Below are 19,469 nucleotides of genomic sequence, written 5' to 3'. Positions count from 1 at the left end.
TATGTACATTAAAACTCAAATCAATAAATCATTTGTTGAAATGCCAGCAACAAATAATTACCTTTTTTTTTTTTTTTTGTAGTGCAAAAATGTTGTTAATACTACTAATAATAATGTACTGGCTCTGATGTGTTTCTGGAAGAAAATAAGCTGGAAAAACAGGCAGCTTCAGGAAAGAATGCTTCAAGCTCAAGCTTCAGGCCTTCACCAGAAATATGCCACAGTTTCCTCTCATCTCTCAACAAACCAGGGAGAGGCTTCCTCCTTTTCTCTCTCTCTCTCTCTCTCTCTCTCTCTCTCTCTCTCTCTCTCCAGACTATCTTTTTTTATCCATAACAACTTTCACATTACACTTCTCTTATTTTGTAGAGTTAAGTTTTTCAGGCAGTGCAAAATTAACATCTGTGTTTAGACTTGTGGAAAAACAACATTAAAATCATACAGTAATAGATGTTAATAGCTGCTCACAAACACAGGCAAGAGTGTGCATGTGAGAACACATCTATATGTCCTACGCACTCACCGCACCAGAGGTAAAATAGTGACGTTTTGTTTTGAGAGGTGTTTATTTTGCACACTTTAGTTTGGTGCGATTATGGCATTATTCTACTGGAAAACTATGAATAAAGATTATTACAGGCTGATTGATTGTAATGTTTGTTTATTTGACCAGGATTGTGCTAAATATATTTTTGCCTTAAAGGGATGGTTTACTCACCCTCATGTTGTTACAAACCTGCATGACTTGTTTATTCTGTGGAACATAAAAGAAGATAAATTGAAGAATTGTTTTGGTCCGTACATTGAAAGTCCACACTGGCCAACAACATCAGCACCCTACTGACTTTCATTGTAGGGACCAAAACACACAGAGGATTTTTTTTTAAATATCTTCTTTTTGTGTTTCAGAAGAAAGAAAATCAAACAGGTTTGGAAAAACATGAGGGTGCGTAAATATGAAAATGTTGATTTTTGAACAATTTCTTTAGGAATCAGTAAGCGCACTACAGACCCACACTGGTTATATCTGTGACATAATAGCTAATCTTTGAACATACATACGCTACCATTCAAAAGTTTGGGGTTGGTAAGATTTTACGAGTGATTTCAATGTTAAGTCAATGCAAAGACGTGTTACGCGCGTTACTCCTGAAACCCTCCGGAGGGTCTGGTGGACCCGAGTACAGCGACGATGTCCCTTACGCAGCTGTTTCTGCTCTCCAGAGCATATACGAGCGGTGACTCTCTCGATTAATGCTAATGCTAATGCTCGATAAACATCTAAAAAAGATGGCCGCAAACGGGTTTCGAAACTTTCGCCTCCGGATTTCGCCTCTGACGCGCAAATTTCGCTTCAAACTTTTGTTTTTACGCGCGTCAATTTCGCTCTTGATGCGCGAATTAACACAAAGTGGTCAAGCGTATAACTAGACGCGGCAGGCGCGAATTTGACGCGCTATTCGCGTTTGGTGTGAACGCAGCATTATGGTCATCAAGACTTTATTTATTTGATCATATGCAAATACAGTGAAAAATGTAATACTGTGAAATATTATTACAATTTAAAATAGCTGTTTTATATTTTACTACATTTTAAATACTGTGTTTGTGGATATCTGCTCAAACGTAGATATGTATAATATGGTAACCATAATGTTTTATATTTTGGAGCGCGCTGTGCATTTGAAAAGCAAAACGCACCAAACATTAGGCTTCGTGTTTTTACTCCAATCTCATTTCAGAACATCATAACGAATGGAAACATATGATAATCAATATATTTTTCTCTAGCGTAGTTGTTACTGAAGTGTTCCTTTTTAACGATATATAGGCTGCTATAGGTTATTGTTATTATTATTATTTTATGCAGCACTGTGCTTGTAATATGCATACAAGGCACAAGAAACCTGGTGTTCATTATATATTGTTGGAAACGTGTGTGTATTCTGTGAATTTTAAAAAGCAATTTTAACCAGAAAAATCTAAAATCTATTCCCAAAATCGTGCAGCCCTATAGTTTCTCTTGATATCAGCATGTTCACAGGTTTTTTTTTTTTTTTGTCAGAGACCAGATGCCCCACTGATGAGTCCTGCTGACTTCAACATTCACACGAGTCTCTGTACATGAACATGGTAAAGTGAAAAATCAAACACACTGGAAATGAAAGGTATGTACAATGTTTTTAGGAATGGCACAAAGGTCTCTGTCTTTGGATCATTGTTTTCAATAGTGTGCTTTTTTGTCATTTGTTGTGTATCTTTGGATTATGTTGTGTTGTAAATAAATCCAAACAATCAAAAAGCCATTCTTTTTTAAATCTCCTCATTCTTTGTGCAAGGTTGCTCAGAATGATAGGACCTGATAGCACCTAATAGGGCCATTAGGGGAGAGTCTTTGTCTTTCTCAGATGTGAAAAGCCATCAATATTCAGGATGTGTTTACGCCTCTTCGCATAAAGCTTTCTTACACAAAACACGTCTTACAAATTTTAAATCAATATATTGTCTTATCTGAATGAGCAGTCAGGGTGATTTTCAAATAGTTTTGAAGCAAATATTCTAGGCTATGTGATAAAATTTTCCAAAGTCTTGTGAAGAAATAATCAGTATGGGTTTCATGGCCTTATTTCAGTGACAATTTTTTTTTGTATTTTCACAAACCACGCATAAATGTCATTATCTCAAAACTACAAACTTTTACACACATGCTGCTGATATATTATTGTAGCAGAGTTTGTGCTGAATACAGTGTAATCAGACTTTAGCCATGAGAATGTCACAAGTAACAGAAATAAGCACAAATGTCAGAGCATGTCAGAACACTTCCAGGGCCAGAAAACCTCATTTATTCCTGAGATGATAAAGCAGAATTTTCAGTATCATTACTCTGATTTCTGAAGGATCATGTGACACTGAAGACTATTCTAATATGCTGATTTGCGGCTCAAGAAACATTTCTTATTATCATCATTGTTGAAAACAGTAGTGCTGCTTAATATTTTTGTGGAAACTGCGATACATTTTTTGCATGTTTCTTTAATGAATAGAAAGTTCAAAAGAACAGAATATATTTGAAATACAAATCTTTTGTATCATTATCAATTTCTTTGTCATCACTTTTGGTCAATTTAATGCATCCTTGCTGAATAAAAGTTCATTCCTATCAAAAAATTTTTTTTTTTTTTAAATGGTCTCCTGGTGTTTCACGGCCAACTGAAGTGGGCAAGTGATCCAGGCTGCGTTCTGATACTCAAAACGTCTGGCTACACGAGACTCAGGTCGACTGTGTCTCACGGGTGCAGAGCGCATACAAAAGACATGTCTGTGGTGGTTTCATGGGTTTGTTTTTGCACAAAGCAAGTGTTTCTCAGGTGATTCATGCTGGTGGTTTGCAAACACACGATTATGCAAGTAGGTATTTGGTGTCGGAAAGGTTGGAGTGGAAAGTTTTCGGGTAGAAGTGAATGGCTGATTGATAGGAGGTGTGTATGCGTGAGATGTTGGGTAATGCACAGCTTGTTATTACACAGTGTAATAACATAAAGGGTACAAGTGGGGCAGCTCACCTGGGTGGATTTGTCCCTCATGCAAGGGGCACAAGGGGCGTGGATGACGTCCCGGGGCCAGTGTCCAGACAGGTAAGGGGCTGTGAGCGCGTCCAAAGACGAGGTGCGACGAATGCTACCGTTATTGCTGGTGGTACACCAAGACCCTGCCACAGGAAGTCTATGCTTGTCTGCAAGACAGCCAGAAAACGCAGAGGAGATAAAGAGGGGAAGGAAGGATGGGGAGGGGGAGACAGGGTTCGATTGAAAGATGGATGAATGAGACATGTGAGGAAGAATAAAACAGATGGGAGGGAAACAGAAGAAGAACATAAGTTAGAGGCTGCATGTTATGAACACAATACATCACAGTAAGTGCTTAGAGAGCCGTGTGTGTGAGATTACACCAGCTTGAGTGTAAATGTCCGCTGGGCTGATGGTGATGAATATTAAAACCCAGCAGATTGAGACAGAATTAGTCTGGTGTCCAGTAGCTCTTTTAATAAAACTAAAGCTGATTAACTGCTCGACTGGCGTGGAGGAAGCGGCCCGCGTGTCTTGACCTACATTTGGTGTGTCTCCACGAGTAATTGCCCCCTTCACTATCGTCCCTGCGCTCTTTTTCTCTCGTCTGTTCTTTCCAGCACACAATCAATGGCCTTCTCTCCTTCTCTTGTAAGTCTGAGTCTTTTAAAGACTATTCTTGCATGTAAACTCACACTATTGAATACACAGCGCAGACGTACAGTAAAAGAGGGCGGCCTGCTGTTTTGTGCCGCTTTGAAGAGATGACATCTGCGAGGGATTTTACACAGGAAGTTCAGCGTATGAGCCTTTCAGAAAGGATTTTAAGAAAGTCCCATTATCTTCTGCCACATAGGTGACATCAATCTTTCTCTCGCTCTCTCTGTGTGTGTGTGTGTGTTGTATCCAGGGAAGCAAATCAGAGGGGAACCATTAACTTTGTTTGCTTCCAATAGTCCAATGGTAAAGTGAACACACACTTCAGCAACAAAACAACAACTACTCTTTACTGTTGGGTGGATATTCTGTTATTTTAAGACAATACTACAAAAAACTCACAAAGTTACAAAGTCTCACAAAAAGCAGAACAGGGATCTTGCATTACATTTTAAAATACAGAGCTGGCATGACTTTCTGCGTATTGTACACAGTGAAGAACGTGAGAGAGGATCTAAAGAGGAGGAACCTGTAAGGAATTTTGGGGGAAGTCATGCGAGAAAGAGAGAGGAATTGGCTAGTTAGCTCAAGTTGCAGTCTCCACATGGTATGTTTTTGCTCACTAGAAACTGAAGTGCATGTGCAAGGCCCTGAAATATCTTCACAACTCTATGCAATGTGAATGGAAAGGCTTCTAGCTAATCTAAATTCAGATTAACAGGTTAATGAATTCTGTGTCAGAACGCAGATCATAATGCAACACGAGTATTGCCACAGCGGGTGGGCTAGTGAGCATTAGCATACAGTAACTTTATTTATCTTTCTTAAGTAGGTTTTCCTCTGTAAAAGATACAATTTGAAAAGAATCTTAATTAGTTTGCTGAACTTGACATGTATATATCTAGTTACCTGAAAAATAATAGCAATAAATGCCGATATTTATCTTTTATGCTTCAGTAGGCTAAATCAGCAATACTCTGAAATATTATTAAAATTTAAAATAACTGTTTTCCATTTAAACATATTGTAAAAATGAAATGTATTCCTGTGATGGCTATGCTAAATTGTATTTCCTTCAGTGTTACATGATCCTTCAAAAATACATATTTTTGCTCAAGAAACATTTCCTATTATTATCAATGTTGAAAACAGTAGTGCTGCTTAATATTTTCGTGGAAACTGTGATGCATTTTTTTTTTGTCCAGGATTCTTTGATGAATAGTAAGTTCAAAAGAACAGCATTTATTAGAAATAGAAATCTTTTGTAACGTTATACATGTCTTTATCAGAATATGTATAACAGATTAGGTTTACTGGCTTAGACATAAAACCCCTTTGAGTACTGAGGTTTCACAGAAACACAGGAATGCACAGAAAATATGTACAACAGGACCACACGCCTGCAATGTAGTGGCTAAACATTCACATCTGTGTTTGCGTTATTGCATAGTGTTTGTTTCTGGCCTAACTGCATAGTTCTTCACTGAAATGACTGATAAATCTTTATGCATGTGTGTGTGTGAACTACATAATTACATACACATGCATGCATGCATGCACACAAACAAGCTGCACAGAGGACAGACTATCACACGGGGATATCATCTCATCTCTGATTGGCTCATATAAGAGATGCTATGATGCACTACTGAGCAGTGAATGCTCTTATCGTCTCTGTCTGTGCACAGTAGGTTATTGTGTTGCGTCTACCCTGCATCTCACTCAGCAGACTTTGCACACACACTGATAACACACACACAGCGGCCCATGAGCCACGTCCTTGGGAAAGCTGTGCTCTTGACTTTTGCCTCCTCAAACTAGTGAATGTGACTACTAGACTAAAACAATAATAACGTCACAGCAATTCATCAAAAGTACCATGAATACGCCTCCAGGTCAGTCAGTACAGATACAGATAATCATCTTGTACTCACAAACATCTCAACCCACAGGATTATGATGAGATCCAAACACACCCTTGACATCTAACACTTCATCTTCTTTCGAAATTATATAAACATTTACCTTTACCTACATTTTATTTATTTGAATGAACAAACACCTACTAAATCACATAAAAACAGTACAGACTTAAATTTAATTAAATCATTTATTAGTCTATAGTGCTTCCATCAGTAAATTATGAAATTAAATTTAAAGCAGCAACCTAGTAACGTAATTGTCATTTAAAACTGAACTACACTGTTACGGTGATGATACACTGGGCAACTTTTTGAGCAATGTTGCTGGGCAAAGTTGCCGTCAACGGGCAACCAGGTGAGACACGGCCCACGACCAATCAAAATTATCCAGATAGAAATTTGTTGCCCATTCTCAATGGGAAAGTTCCCAAGCAACAATCGCTCTGCAACATTGCCCAGCAACATTGCTCAAAAAGTCACCTTTAGGGTGTGTTCACACTTCACACTTGTAGTTCAGTTCTCCGTTCTTCTGGTCCAGACGGAAAAAAGAAAACGATACATTTAGACTAGTCCTGGTTCGCATGGTGTTCACTGCCATCGCACCTAAAGATACAAAACAAAAAAAACACTGCTTTTTTATGTATATTTTGCGACAGAACAAACGAAACAACAAACAATGCTGTGCACTGGCCTAAATGCCTAAAATGTAAAAAAAAGATCGAAAGCACGTCTTCGCTTCCTTCCTCTGTAGAAAAATGAAGCCAAAATATCCCAGTAAAGGTTGTTGCCGATAAGTCTGCCCTCTAGTGACCCTGAGGTCCCGCCCATTACACCCACTCGCGTAAACTCAATCGCAAGCACAGCTGTCAATCATGACGTCACACCCCGTTTTAAAAATAAAACCAAACTTACTGGGAAAACGAACACTTGAAAATGCATTTGCGTGACAAGAACTACTTAAAATGACAGAAACAATCTTTGGGAAAAAATCTGACGTGTAACTGGATTTTTTTTGTTTGACTAGCGTCCCATTCGATTACATGGAGAGGGAGGGGTTTAAGACCTATACTGCAGCCAGCCACCAGGGGGCGCTTGAAATGTTTTGGCTTCACTTTTCAGGATTTGTGCAGCACACATGGTGCGTGCATATGGTAATATTTGTACGAACTTTACGAATTTTTACGATTGTGATGAACGATCTTATAAAATGTGAAAAACAGGAATTCCTCCAATAAACATTCAAACTGCTGCAAGGAGACAGCATTTCCGACACCTGTAATGAACCGTAATGGGAAACGAAGCTCCTGTGATGAAAATAATCAGGTGCTTCAGCATTCTCTTTTTTTAGGGTCGCATCTTGTGACATCACATCCTGTTTTGTGCTTCTTTCAGATGTCTTTGGTCCATGTTGTGTTCATATATCAGTCTAACTGCACCAGAGTTTGTTTGTTGCACACGTGGGTTCAGCTGGCAGTGTTCACACTTATTCAAATAAACTGCAATAACAGAGCAATTGCACCAGAGTTTGTTTTAATCGAGCCACACCTACCAACTGTGAACAGTTCTTAGGCTAAAACCAGGGCTGTTTAAATGCTACAAGCATGTTAAATACAGTCTCTTGTAATCTCACATTTCATTTCAAAGCCTGTATGGACCAGTGAATAGATACTTCAAAACACTCATTGTAGCTCTAAAACTGTAGCTCAGCTGAAATAAAAGGGTGTAATAGTGACCCGACTCCTAATAGTGTTCTTTGTGAGGACAGATAGATCAGCCTGGTCTCGTCCCAGCCTGCCTGTACCATCCCTCTCTGTAAAGACTGGGAGTGTGCCCCGTTAAACCCCCAGCCAAGAGCAAAAGAACCATGTCTGTATGGAGATCTTAAAAAGCACGAGCAAAGCTATTGAGAAACACATCAGCATATGCAAAATTAGTTGCAACGATGCGGCGCTTATGCGCAATGGTGCCGTTTAATCCTGAGAACAATGAACTGAAATGTTGAGGAATACATTCAAAGAAAAACACTTTCACACCCAGATACTGTAGAAAGAACAAGCAGGGACAGTGTGAAGTGAAGTTCACACCATCAGTGAAGTCAATTAGTTCTAGTTTTTTCATATAGGATTTTAGTTGTTTTGAGAAGTTCCTCTTACACTGTCACTAGTCATACACATGAAGACGGATGTCTTTCGCCATTGCGTCTTGACTCACATTGCTTTTTTGAAACATCCTGTTTAATTAAATGTCCATTACCCACATTTTTATATTTATTTTTGTCATTTTGCAATCATTAAAGGGATAGCTAACCCAAAAATAAAAAAAATTGTGTCATCATTTACTCACCCTCATGTCATTCCAAACCCAAAATACATTAGTTTATCTTTGAAACACATGAAGATATTTTTAACTCTTTCCCTGCCATTGACGCGATAACCCTTCATTTAAAGCGGCGCTATGCAGTTTTGGCAATTTCTTTGCTGTTTTCTCGCTTTTTGCTCGCAGGTTTCTCTATAGAGCTCACCCTACAGCTTTGTAATAGATATCTGACAACACTGTCGTCAAAACTCGTTGGCGACTCGCCCCCCTCCCATCTTCTCCCTCTGGTCATGTGCATTTGTTTTCGAAGAAGCCGGCGAACGCACGGAGCCATGTCCACTGAGGTATGTATGATACACAGAAGGCTAGCATATAAATGTTTAGATAGTGTACTATAGGGGGCTGTCAAAATTGCTCAAAAATGACGTTTGAATATTCCCTCTAAAAAAAAAACACATATTCGAACTATTAAGTTTAAACATATTCGACAACGTATTACCAACACAAAAACAAGTAAATCACCTAATGGCCAAGACCGCAGACCTCGCTCGCTCGCACTCGCAGGCACTCTCTCTCTCGCCCTCACGCTCACGCTGCGTTCACACCAAACGCGAATAGAGCGTCTGGCGCGAGTGATTTCAATGTTAAGTCAATGTAAAGACGCGTTTACGCGCGTCTGGGGGTCTTGCGGCGCGAATGAGGCGTCACGCTCTCCACGCGTCAATTTCGCTTCAAACTTTTGCTTTTGACGCGCGAATGGATTCAAAATGTTCAAGAGTCCAACTAGACGCGAATCCGACATTGAACGCTCCGAGCGAGCTGTGCTGTGGTAAACATAGAACGGTAAATAATCAAACCAGTGGAAGCCTGCAGTGCATGAAACTGCTGTATCTAACCTACCTTATTTATGCAATATCTATTCAGTCAGTACAGTAGCCTACACTTTAGTAATGTTTCTGTTTAACATTAACACCTTCTTCCTGTGACCTGTCCCCACTTGCAAAGCAGACAGCCGCGCCTCTGCTACCGCGGGCGTTTTTCCACATTCGAATATTAATTTTCACATTCGAAATTGTGTTTTTTAAAACTAGAAATTAGAATATTCGTTGACAGCCCTAATACTGTATGTGTGCAGTGCCGTAAAGCAATTCGTTACATCACGAGACCTGATATCATGCGATACTTCTTGACGCCCGCCGGCCCAAAGTTGCTAGCGTGGTTTTTCCGCTCAAAAGGCGCTAGGGGGGTGCGAGAATTTGTACATTTGTTGTTATCAGAGCGCAGCCGTGTTCGATGACGTCACTGGCATGGTACCACTGTAGGCTACTAACGTTATGTCAGGCTACTCTACTGCTACTCTGACTGAACTGACTGATTTTGACTGTACACATTTTTTAACTGTACAAGTTAACACTAAAAACAGCATTTAAGTAAGAAATTTAATCATCAAATTAAATAATAAAACTGCATATTCTTCACTGTATGAATGAAACGTAAACTGAATCTTATATAGACCGCTATAACAATACACGTAGAACCTTGAGTTTTTGACACTTTAAATGCAATAAGACGATAAAGAGAATAGCCTATAGTTTAGTGCACGTGCTGTGACAGCTGGCTGTACATTGCGTTTAGGCGTATCTCATAAACAGTTTGAAAGCGGCTGAAATCACACTAACAAGTATCTTGCGCGTGTCGTAGATGGATATCGCTTATATTGGATAGCATCCTCGATGTCGGATTCATTTAGCAAGGTGATCTGCGGTGAAGGTGAACATCACGATAACAACTAAGAGGAGAGTGGAACTTGTTTACAGGACCCGCCGTGGTCACATTTATGCCAGTCATTTTGCAAACAGGTTATTCGGTCCTTGATGGCATCGGAGGTGTTATATTCGTTTTGGACAGATCACAATTTTGGAATTTTTGCAATGCAATAAGACCCCCCTCTCGATCTGTTATGCTCTTGAGATGCCATTTTGCTGGAGCTGTCAAGGTAGCCTATCATTCCAGTGACGTCACGGACCGTTGAAGCTCAAGATGGCTGCGCCCTAGTAACAAAACAACAAACTAACATCACTGTTTTCCCCCCTTGTAACTACCTCAGCAGTTTTAAGTGTCAAATAAAACTACCACATTTGCTACCACAAATAACAATGATGATAACACATCTGTTATAATCACCTTTACTTCCCATTTCGTTTCAGTTCCCCTTAAGTGTAGTCAAAACAATGCAGGAAGCTAGAACAAAATAGATTTTTTTTTTTTTTTAAAGCAGAGGGTCTGGTCTTTCTTTTGATATATTGCATGTTCAGATAGGCTATTCATACAACAAAATATTCTGGGAGCCATGAAACGTTTGTGAAAATTACCAGAAATGCTGGCGTAGGCTGTTTTTTTTTTGCTGGTGGGGAAAGAGTTGAGAGAACCTGAGATATATCTATCCCTCCCTCCATGTCTATTCACCCAAAACTCTGTTCATTAGAACATTGTACAAGAAATCATGCATGAGAACAAACGTTAATGGTTGGGTGTCAAGCTCTTTTGCTATGTCTTGATGAACTTTTTGAAGCAAGTTTTGGTGGAATGGCCTTGCCATGAAGGGACAGAAATCTCTTTTGTGTTTCAAAGATGAATGAAAGTCTTATGGATTTGGAATGACATGAGTGTGGGTCAACAATTGTTGAATAACAGTGCTAAATGTAGCCTAATCTTCAGCAAATTTCTAAATTAATAGTACTGATTTTTCATAATGTAGGCCTACAGTATAATGTTGTGATGCCTAAAATCACACACAGCATTTAAACACTTGCTTTTTTTGTTTTATTTTAAGTTTATTCAGATAAAAATGTAGAATTTAAATATCAGACATTTATGGATAATCTTCATTAACTGAAAATCCTTATTGTCTACTGGTATTAGCCAAAATCAAATCATAGGAACAATCGCTCTCGTGTGAAAGCAGCCTTAGTCTGATTAATTGGACGGGTCGTTCGGTCAAACCTGACTAGTCAGTTTAAAAAGGGCCTAATTTTGCACATGACAACATGATCTCTCTGACTATGATGCAGCCACACCGTGTTCGTTCGTTGGCCAGAAGAGAACTGGCTCCCTGACTGAGCCTGGTTTCTCCCAAGGTTTTTTTTCTCCATTCTGTCCCCGATGGAGTTCGGGTTCCTTGCCGCTGTCGCCTCTGGCTTGCTTAGTTGGGGACACTTAATATTCAACAATATTATTGATCTGATTGCACTGACGCTGTTGTATGAGAACTGAACTGAGCTGGACGATGACGTCCTTTTTTGCAGAACTGCTTTATAGATGAAATGAACTAATTGAATAATTGATCATCTTTACAATGGAACTGAATCAACACTGAACTGACTTCAGATGAACAACAGCTGAACATTTTCCTGTTATCACTGTAAAGCTGCTTCGAAACAATCTGTATTGTGTAAAGCGCTATATAAATAAAGGTGACTTGCCTTTTCCCAATTTTCTCCATCCTGTTATGTTCCTCTCGTGTGCTACGGCTTTTCATGTGATCTTAGGCAAGTCTGGTGATCTGGAAAATTACTGGACATACCAGAGCGGAGTGTTTTTAGTGGGATACAGTGAAAAGGGGAGGCATGGCTCAGGAGACTAAAAACAGTAATCACAAGGGCATTCCAACAGGCATATGAATCGCTGACCCGAAGTGAAATGAGGACCCAAGATCAAGTTTCCTCTTGTTCAGACATATCATGCCATTATTGGACTAAAAAACAACAACACTGACACAGAAACATAACTAAGACATACACATGACCTCAGAGTCTGTTTGAGGAGGTTCCAAGAGAATCATGGGTAATTTACTAAAACAATGAAGCCTGGGTCTGGGCCAAAACACAAAGGATGACACTCCCTACCCAACAACCACCACTGTACCTTTCTCTCTTTGAGTCTTTAAGGCAGATAACCTCTTCTTGTCAAAAACGGCAGCAGATATGGTGTGATAACTCAATTCAAGTTAAGTAAAAAGCTGAAAATGATGTAGATGCGTTCTCTTAAATCTCCTTTTTGAGGAAATTCCATTTTCTGAAAAAATTATGGTACCGGTCACAATGCCAGTTCAAACAGTTACAGTAACCGAGACACGGCGCAACACTCGCTGGCAATCCAATCACAAAATAAACCTTTGAGATTCAAAGGGCCAAACCAGCGACTGGCCACCAAACATTTGCATTCTTACCAGTCAGCAACAGAGGAAAGCCTCTGGAGCAGCAGGCCATCATTTTAGAATAATAAAGTCATTAAAACTATGCAATCATGGAACACTAATGTGTGGGAAACAAATCTCACCAAAACTCTTGTATTTCAGCTTATTCAAGGAAGTCACTATTTACCTTGATTCTACCAGCTTCAAGAGGTGCATCCTGGGATGCTTTGTGAATGCTTGACACTTATTGGCTCCTTTGCCTTCATTTACCAACTCATCCATTTAAAGGTGCATCACCGACGCCATTAATATATTTTATTAACAAAACTAAACTTTTAGTTCATCATAAAAAAACAGGTTTTGTTGACTTATTTTATTGATTATTATAGTATTGATTATTTTATTACATAAAATTAAATAAATGACGGAAGATGAATTAAGTTTTGATTTAATTTTTATGTACTAAAATACAGATTATTTTTGTAAATACAAATTGTATTATGAAAGATGAGTTTAATTATTTTGTATTTATTTAATTGTGTATTAAAATACAGATTAATTTAATACATAATTAAATGAATTATTTATTTAATTGTCATAATCTAACTAAATGAAAATGTTATACACCCACACACATATATACATACATACACATATACATACATATATATACTGTATATATATATACTGTATATATATATACTGTATATATATATATATATATATATACATACACACACACACACACACACACACATATATATATGTATGTGTGTGTGTATATATATATATATATACACACACACACATATATACATATACATATATATACATATATATACATATATATATATATATATATATACACACACACACACATATATATATATACACACACACATACACGTATATATATATATACACACACACACACACACACACACACACATATATATATATATATACACAGTATATCCTGTATATCCTATTAGTGCTAGTATTAGCGCTGTCAAATTGATTAATCGCATCTAACAAAAGTTGTGTATATAATTTGTGTATATAATAGGCCTGTGTGTGTATGTATGTATGTATGTATGCGTGTGTGTGTGTGTGTGTGTGTGTGTGTGTGTGTGTGTGTGTGTGTGTGTGTATATATATATATATATATATATATATATATATGCATACACATACATATACACACACACTTATATAAACAAACTTATATTAATCGATTTGACAGGTTGGAAAATAAGCAGGTTTGTCATCATTACAGGCACAGCAGAAATATAGTAATATTTAGCCTATGGGAACCCCTGCTCTATAGGACACGACACAGAATGCTGAGTTTAACTGAATGTGTGAGTAATATCGCAGCTAGAGAGAATGGCACATTATGACAGTGAATCACCATGTCAACCGCTCTACTGTGAAACCGTTAAAGCGTCTCCTGAAAGCATAACCAACAAACCACGTGGACTATTAATGTTTACAAGTTACCACAGTGATGTGAAATAAACATGGCCCATCAGCTCTGACTTCATATAAAATCAATAGCTCTTCTGGATTGAAGATTTACCTGTGAAGACAGGTGAGCTGGGGCTGAGCCTCTCTGGAGACAGCCTGTCATGCTCAGGGGTCTGGAGGTGTTTGGCCCTGTGACCGCAGGACCACAACGACGAGGAGGAGGAAGACGGGGAGGACGATAAATTAGAGGTAAGGGCTGAAGTGTCCCAGTTGCAGTTGCTCTGCTGGGAGGGAGAGCAGCACTGGGGGCTCACGTGCACACCTGTGTAGGAGGATGACGAGGATGCCACAGGTACCTGCGCGTGGGACGCTCTGGGGTTTGACGCGTGCACGGCGATAATGGGGCTAGTTCTTGATGATGATGAAGAAGAAGAGGATGAGGAGGAGGATGAGGAGGAGGGAGCGGAGGAAATCGCCGTGGCCGCGATGAACTGTGAACACGTCGCAGAGGAAGTGGACGTGGCTGCAGAAACGTTTGAGGCACTGGAGGAAAGGGATCGCGTGGGGCTCCGGCTGTGGGATCCGCTGCTGTGGCATTTACCGTTACCGGTGGAGAGGACTGTCCGTGTCTGTAGAGGGTGCTGTGTCTGCGTTTTCAGCTGGAAGGGAACCGTGGCTTTCATGGGCAGCAGGCGACCCAGTGAACTCACTCCAGCGGCGCTGATCCCCGGGGATCCGCTCGGGCTTCCCGCGGTCACTCCGCTGCAGTTAGACGTCGGAGATCCGTTTTTGCGAACTTTTTGAGACATTATGTTCGCTGGGGAATCACACAAATCTCAACATGAACACTTGAAACGTACGTTTACGGCTGTCTGGGGTGGCTAATGCTCTTTGGTGCCCTTGTCACTCCATGTGATGTCTGCTTTCTGCTCCCTGACTGGCGAAGCTGCGCCGTTTCGCGAGCTCAAGTAAAACTGAGAGAGAATCAGAGCCACGCACCGTCAACTCGATCCAGCGCTCTGCCTCCTCGCCTCTGATTGGCTGTTCGCTCTCCCCTCTCAACTTCTGATTGGCTAGAAAGTGGGTTCTCTAATTCCGTATACTTCATTATAATACACGCAGTTAGTATTCTGAGGAAAAGTTTGTACCATTTCGCAAAAAAATAAAAGAATGATGATTTATGCTGGAGTTTTACAGGATTTCTTCACCTTATGTGTGACCCCACAATTGCTTGATCGTAAACATGATCAGTTATGTTACTTTATGTTTGTATTTTTTATTCAGCTTTCACTCACTGTTCTGAATCTATTGTCGTTGTTTTGTTTTTTAAAAGGCTGCATTTTCTTTCTTTCGGAGTAGTAAATCACATGTGCTTACTTAAAATGAAGCCTACTTGTGTGTCATCTAAAACACACACGATCATTGCATGCGTGCAACACAGCAAAGTAAACCTTTAGGCTAATCTGAATGCTTTGCACTGTTAACTGAATGGAAACTGTTGTGTGAGGAGGACATGCTTTTGGGCATGATTCTGTAGTTGCCTTTACCACCCTCATGTGGCCACTTAATAAAATTAAAAAACTTCAGTGTGGTTTTCAAAATAATGATCCCAGAAATGTTACATTTTCTACCAGGTAAGTGGAAACAAATAACAAGTAAACGTCATGTACAGGTTTTCATTAATATAATCTTTAATCAACTGAGTAACGCAGGGTTGTACAGCAAGCTTTATTTTCTAAATGGCATTTTAAAACATCTTCTGAATAGACTAAAAGCACGAGTTATCGTTTGTTCTTTTTCTCAAAGTGCTTACTTTACAAGCTGTAACAGAAAACATGTCAGTGGCTTTTTTTTTAACATCCGTCTATGCAGGGGCCAAATGAAAACTTTAGCTTCAATAATGAACGCAAAAGTAAAAAACAAAACAGCAGCTTGTCAACAGACCCTTCATTCATTCACTCATACACACACCCAATATACAGTTGATACTCCAAGTTTGTGTTTTATGGGGACACATTGTTAACCATTTTCATGAGTTTAATGAGTTCCAATCGCTGTAGGATTCAGTAACTGATTCATTTAGACTTTAAAGAGTTCGACTTTGTTTGGTTAAAACCATCCTGCAACCGGACTGAATTAACAAAAATTCGGACTTCTCAAGGCCTGCTTCCAATATAAACAAGGCATGTAGGGTTTCTGCATGTTTTGTAGAGTATTGTCTGTAAATGATTCGTTATTCATCAGCATGCTGTAAAACTGGACAATGGCTCTGGTGTAAACATCTTGCATTATTAACAAGTAGCAGATGGACAGTCCTCCAGAACAAACTACACTTCAAATGACTCGGCTCAGCACGACTGCATGTTTTAGCCACAACACTTTGGTCTAAAATCCTAAATGTTTGCTCATTTTATTCAAATTAGCATTGGAGGTTTGATTTGACGTTTATTATGCAAGTCATCCTCATTTCAGGTCGTGATCTTCTGTTCGACTCCACACTGACGTATCTAACTGAGAACAGTCTGACGTTACTGTGTTCATCTTCAGATAAATCTCACAGTGATTTAGCGTTGTTCTTGGTCCCAAAGCAACAGATGAAGAGTCTATATATGTGCATACAAATGCACTGTGTATTTACACTTCAGAGGTTAGACTATATTACAAACATATACAAAAGTCAGACTGAAGCACTGTTGTTAGAATTGAAACTCCACTGTATAGCCTTATTTACAGACAGAAAAAGCCAGTGGAGGGGAAAAAAAATCAGATGACTTTTTGAAAATTCCCCACTCTGAAGTGGTCAAAGTCCAAAGATAATGCGGGCTTGTGCCAAATCATGGTTAATCCTCACATTCATTATAGAAAATGCTCACAGCACGGTAAGCGCTCTCTTACTATCTTCATTTCTTGGGAAGCAGGGCCTTGCTATTTGAGGGAATTTTCCTCATCACTATGCAATTATTTAAATGGATCGTGTCCATAGTTTTTCGAAAAAGGACAAAAATATGAGGCCCATGTCATGGCTGTTAACTCTCGAAGTGTAGATGATTTCAAAATTAGGATGCGACACTTAAACTTGACCGTTCTGAAAGTGTCGATATCTCCTCGATTGTACACGACTGACTTGAAAAAGAAGGGTAAAAGAAGGAAAAAGAAATGTTTCCAATGTATTTGATTGAAAGTATCATTCAAATAAGATAACTTTACATGATTATAAACAACTTACTGATTCAACTTCATGAGAATAATAAACCCAGAGCGTGGGTACTACATAAATTAAACACTTAAAAAAAGAAAAAGAAAAAAAAGGATAAAATCATGATTTCTTATTTTACACTATAAATGTCACTTGAGCTTATCTTTAACAGAAGCTAAAACCGAACTAAAGTAGCTAGCTGGGAGCTTCAGTCTGTACATGCTGTATATATTTTGTTCATGGCGTATGTATGTGTTGTGTTTGCTTTCTGAAGCACATAGAGCCACGTCCACTGTCCTGGCAGCAATGGGAAGTGGAAAGTCTCATTTGACCGATGCCTTGTTAGCAGTGATTTGAGGAGCTCCGCTAAGCAGAAATAGACCCATACATACACATTTACATACACTCTCACAGAGGTAAAACTGCACTGAGCGTGTGCAGAGAGGGACTTGATTATTCAGTGTTTTCAGAGAGCATGATTTCCAGCAGAAAGTCCAGGTTGATGCCTGACTTGTAGTGTAACAGAAAAAAAATAACTACTGTCCTCCTTGAAGCTTGTGAGAAGTCATCCATTGCTTGAAGCAAACACCCCGATATTTTCTGTTTACTTCCCTTTTCGAGAATGATGGGATTGGCGAAAAGGTGCGGGATTGTCATTTTTACGATGTTTCTCGAACGCAGTCGGGGTGGCCGAATGGACACAGGATTGACACTGCTAAGTGCAGCGCTTTCGAAATACTAAACTAAAGACAAGAAAGAAACAAATGCGGCAAAACACATAGCAAAATTAAATTGTCTTATGGAGCACCTCAAAGCTAAAGTCTATTGCACATTTCAAAATATGATACAAAACTGAGTACATAGATACGTACAACAAATACAAAACATATGAATGTACTGTGGGTTAAAAGTTATTAAAGATGCAGTCAACCCAGTCTTAAAGACCACTGCCTTTTTTGAAATGGACATGATTTTAATTTCGTCCAATCTACCATGATTGTTAAATCAAGAAATTGTCGTTTGCGTTTTTTCCGTTTTAAGACCGGTCTGGTCGGAGGATCCGTGATTAAGATTACTTACAAAAAAGTGCAACAAATGAAAGAACAACTGTAAAACAATCGTACTTGATTGAAAATGAAACGACAAAAACATATGGAAGCATTTTATGCCAATGTTGCTGCATAGCTGGGTTCGGTTTAAAGCGATTTCTTCAAAACAAGTTGGAGAAGTTCAACAACGTTAAGTGCTTGCCAAATTACGTCCCGTCAAGAGTCTGCTTTCCAAAAAAATGTATTTTCATATTTCCTTTCGTCATCAGCTGGATCAGTTCTTGGAGCACAATAGCATACACAAACCCCTCCTGGTCTGATCTGGGCTCGTCCTCAGAGGAAAAGCGGAGATGAGAGTTCACAGGCAGGTCATATCTGGCGGGTCGGAGGTTAGAGTGGCGGTCGCGGTTCCGCCGCTGACCAGGAACACAGCGATGCTGGATTTTGATTGGCCAGAACTTGGGTGGCCGCCTCCAGACACCGCCATCCCCGTCTGCTGGCTGTGCCCGTTGTTGTTCACCTCTCCATCCAGCGTTTCTGTAGAGACGACCCAAGTGGAAGGGCGCCACCTTTTCAAAGAATAAGGTGTCTTCACACGCTTCTTTATCTTCTCGGCCGATCCGGCTTTTCCCTCTTGTGACACGATCTCATCTAAAAGAGAAAAGAGTAGGATTTTAACAAACATCCTTGATTACAGTCTTACACGACAATAAAAAACAGCTGTATGTTTTGCAATCTGCCGACTGGGAATACCAGCAGAACTGCTCCAAACATCCCGCCCAGTGAAGCACCAGAGAGTAGTATTTCAGCACACTCAAATTTGTGGTTGACCTTTCCCACACTGACTCTCTCAGTGCGCGCTCGAGTCTGAATCATCGGGTTCGAGCGGTTCACGTCTCTGTTCGAGTCCGCATGCGGAATGTAAACACGTGAGCAGCACGACTGCTTGTTTTTTTTCGTCTTCCTGTTTAGCTTCTGATCCAGGGGTTCCAGTTAACAGTTACAGACACGTCATCACATTCACATCTGTCCGTTAGCGTCGCTCTTTATCGCCGCTGCCAACTGAGGCCGAACGTTTTCTGGATTCTTATCAATCCA

At 39.6% G+C, this 19,469-nt stretch overlaps 2 protein-coding genes across 2 annotated transcripts in view; both read right to left on the bottom strand.

The window, feature by feature from the left end:
* fam117bb (family with sequence similarity 117 member Bb) overlaps positions 1 to 15,306 on the bottom strand; it is a 46,131-nt gene extending 30,825 nt beyond the window's left edge. The window contains exons 1-2 of the mRNA XM_084420549.1: positions 14,239 to 15,306; positions 3,567 to 3,736 (exon numbers count right to left, since the gene is read on the bottom strand). Of these exons, the coding sequence (XP_084276675.1) occupies positions 3,567 to 3,736; positions 14,239 to 14,935 (867 nt within the window). The 5' untranslated portion in view covers positions 14,936 to 15,306. The remainder of the gene's footprint in view (positions 1 to 3,566; positions 3,737 to 14,238) is intronic.
* Positions 15,307 to 15,799: 493 nt separating this feature from the next.
* The window catches only part of bmpr2b (bone morphogenetic protein receptor, type II b (serine/threonine kinase)), a 79,296-nt gene continuing 75,626 nt past the window's right edge, over positions 15,800 to 19,469 (bottom strand). Inside the window, exon 13 of the mRNA XM_084420707.1 lies at positions 15,800 to 19,022. Coding sequence (XP_084276833.1) covers positions 18,730 to 19,022 — 293 coding nt within the window. The 3' untranslated portion in view covers positions 15,800 to 18,729. The remainder of the gene's footprint in view (positions 19,023 to 19,469) is intronic.

The sequence above is a fragment of the Rutilus rutilus genome (assembly GCF_951802725.1).
Source record: "Rutilus rutilus genome assembly, chromosome: 10".
In the NCBI taxonomy this organism is placed as follows: domain Eukaryota; kingdom Metazoa; phylum Chordata; class Actinopteri; order Cypriniformes; family Leuciscidae; genus Rutilus; species Rutilus rutilus.
This window is presented reverse-complemented; position numbering and strand designations above follow the sequence as displayed.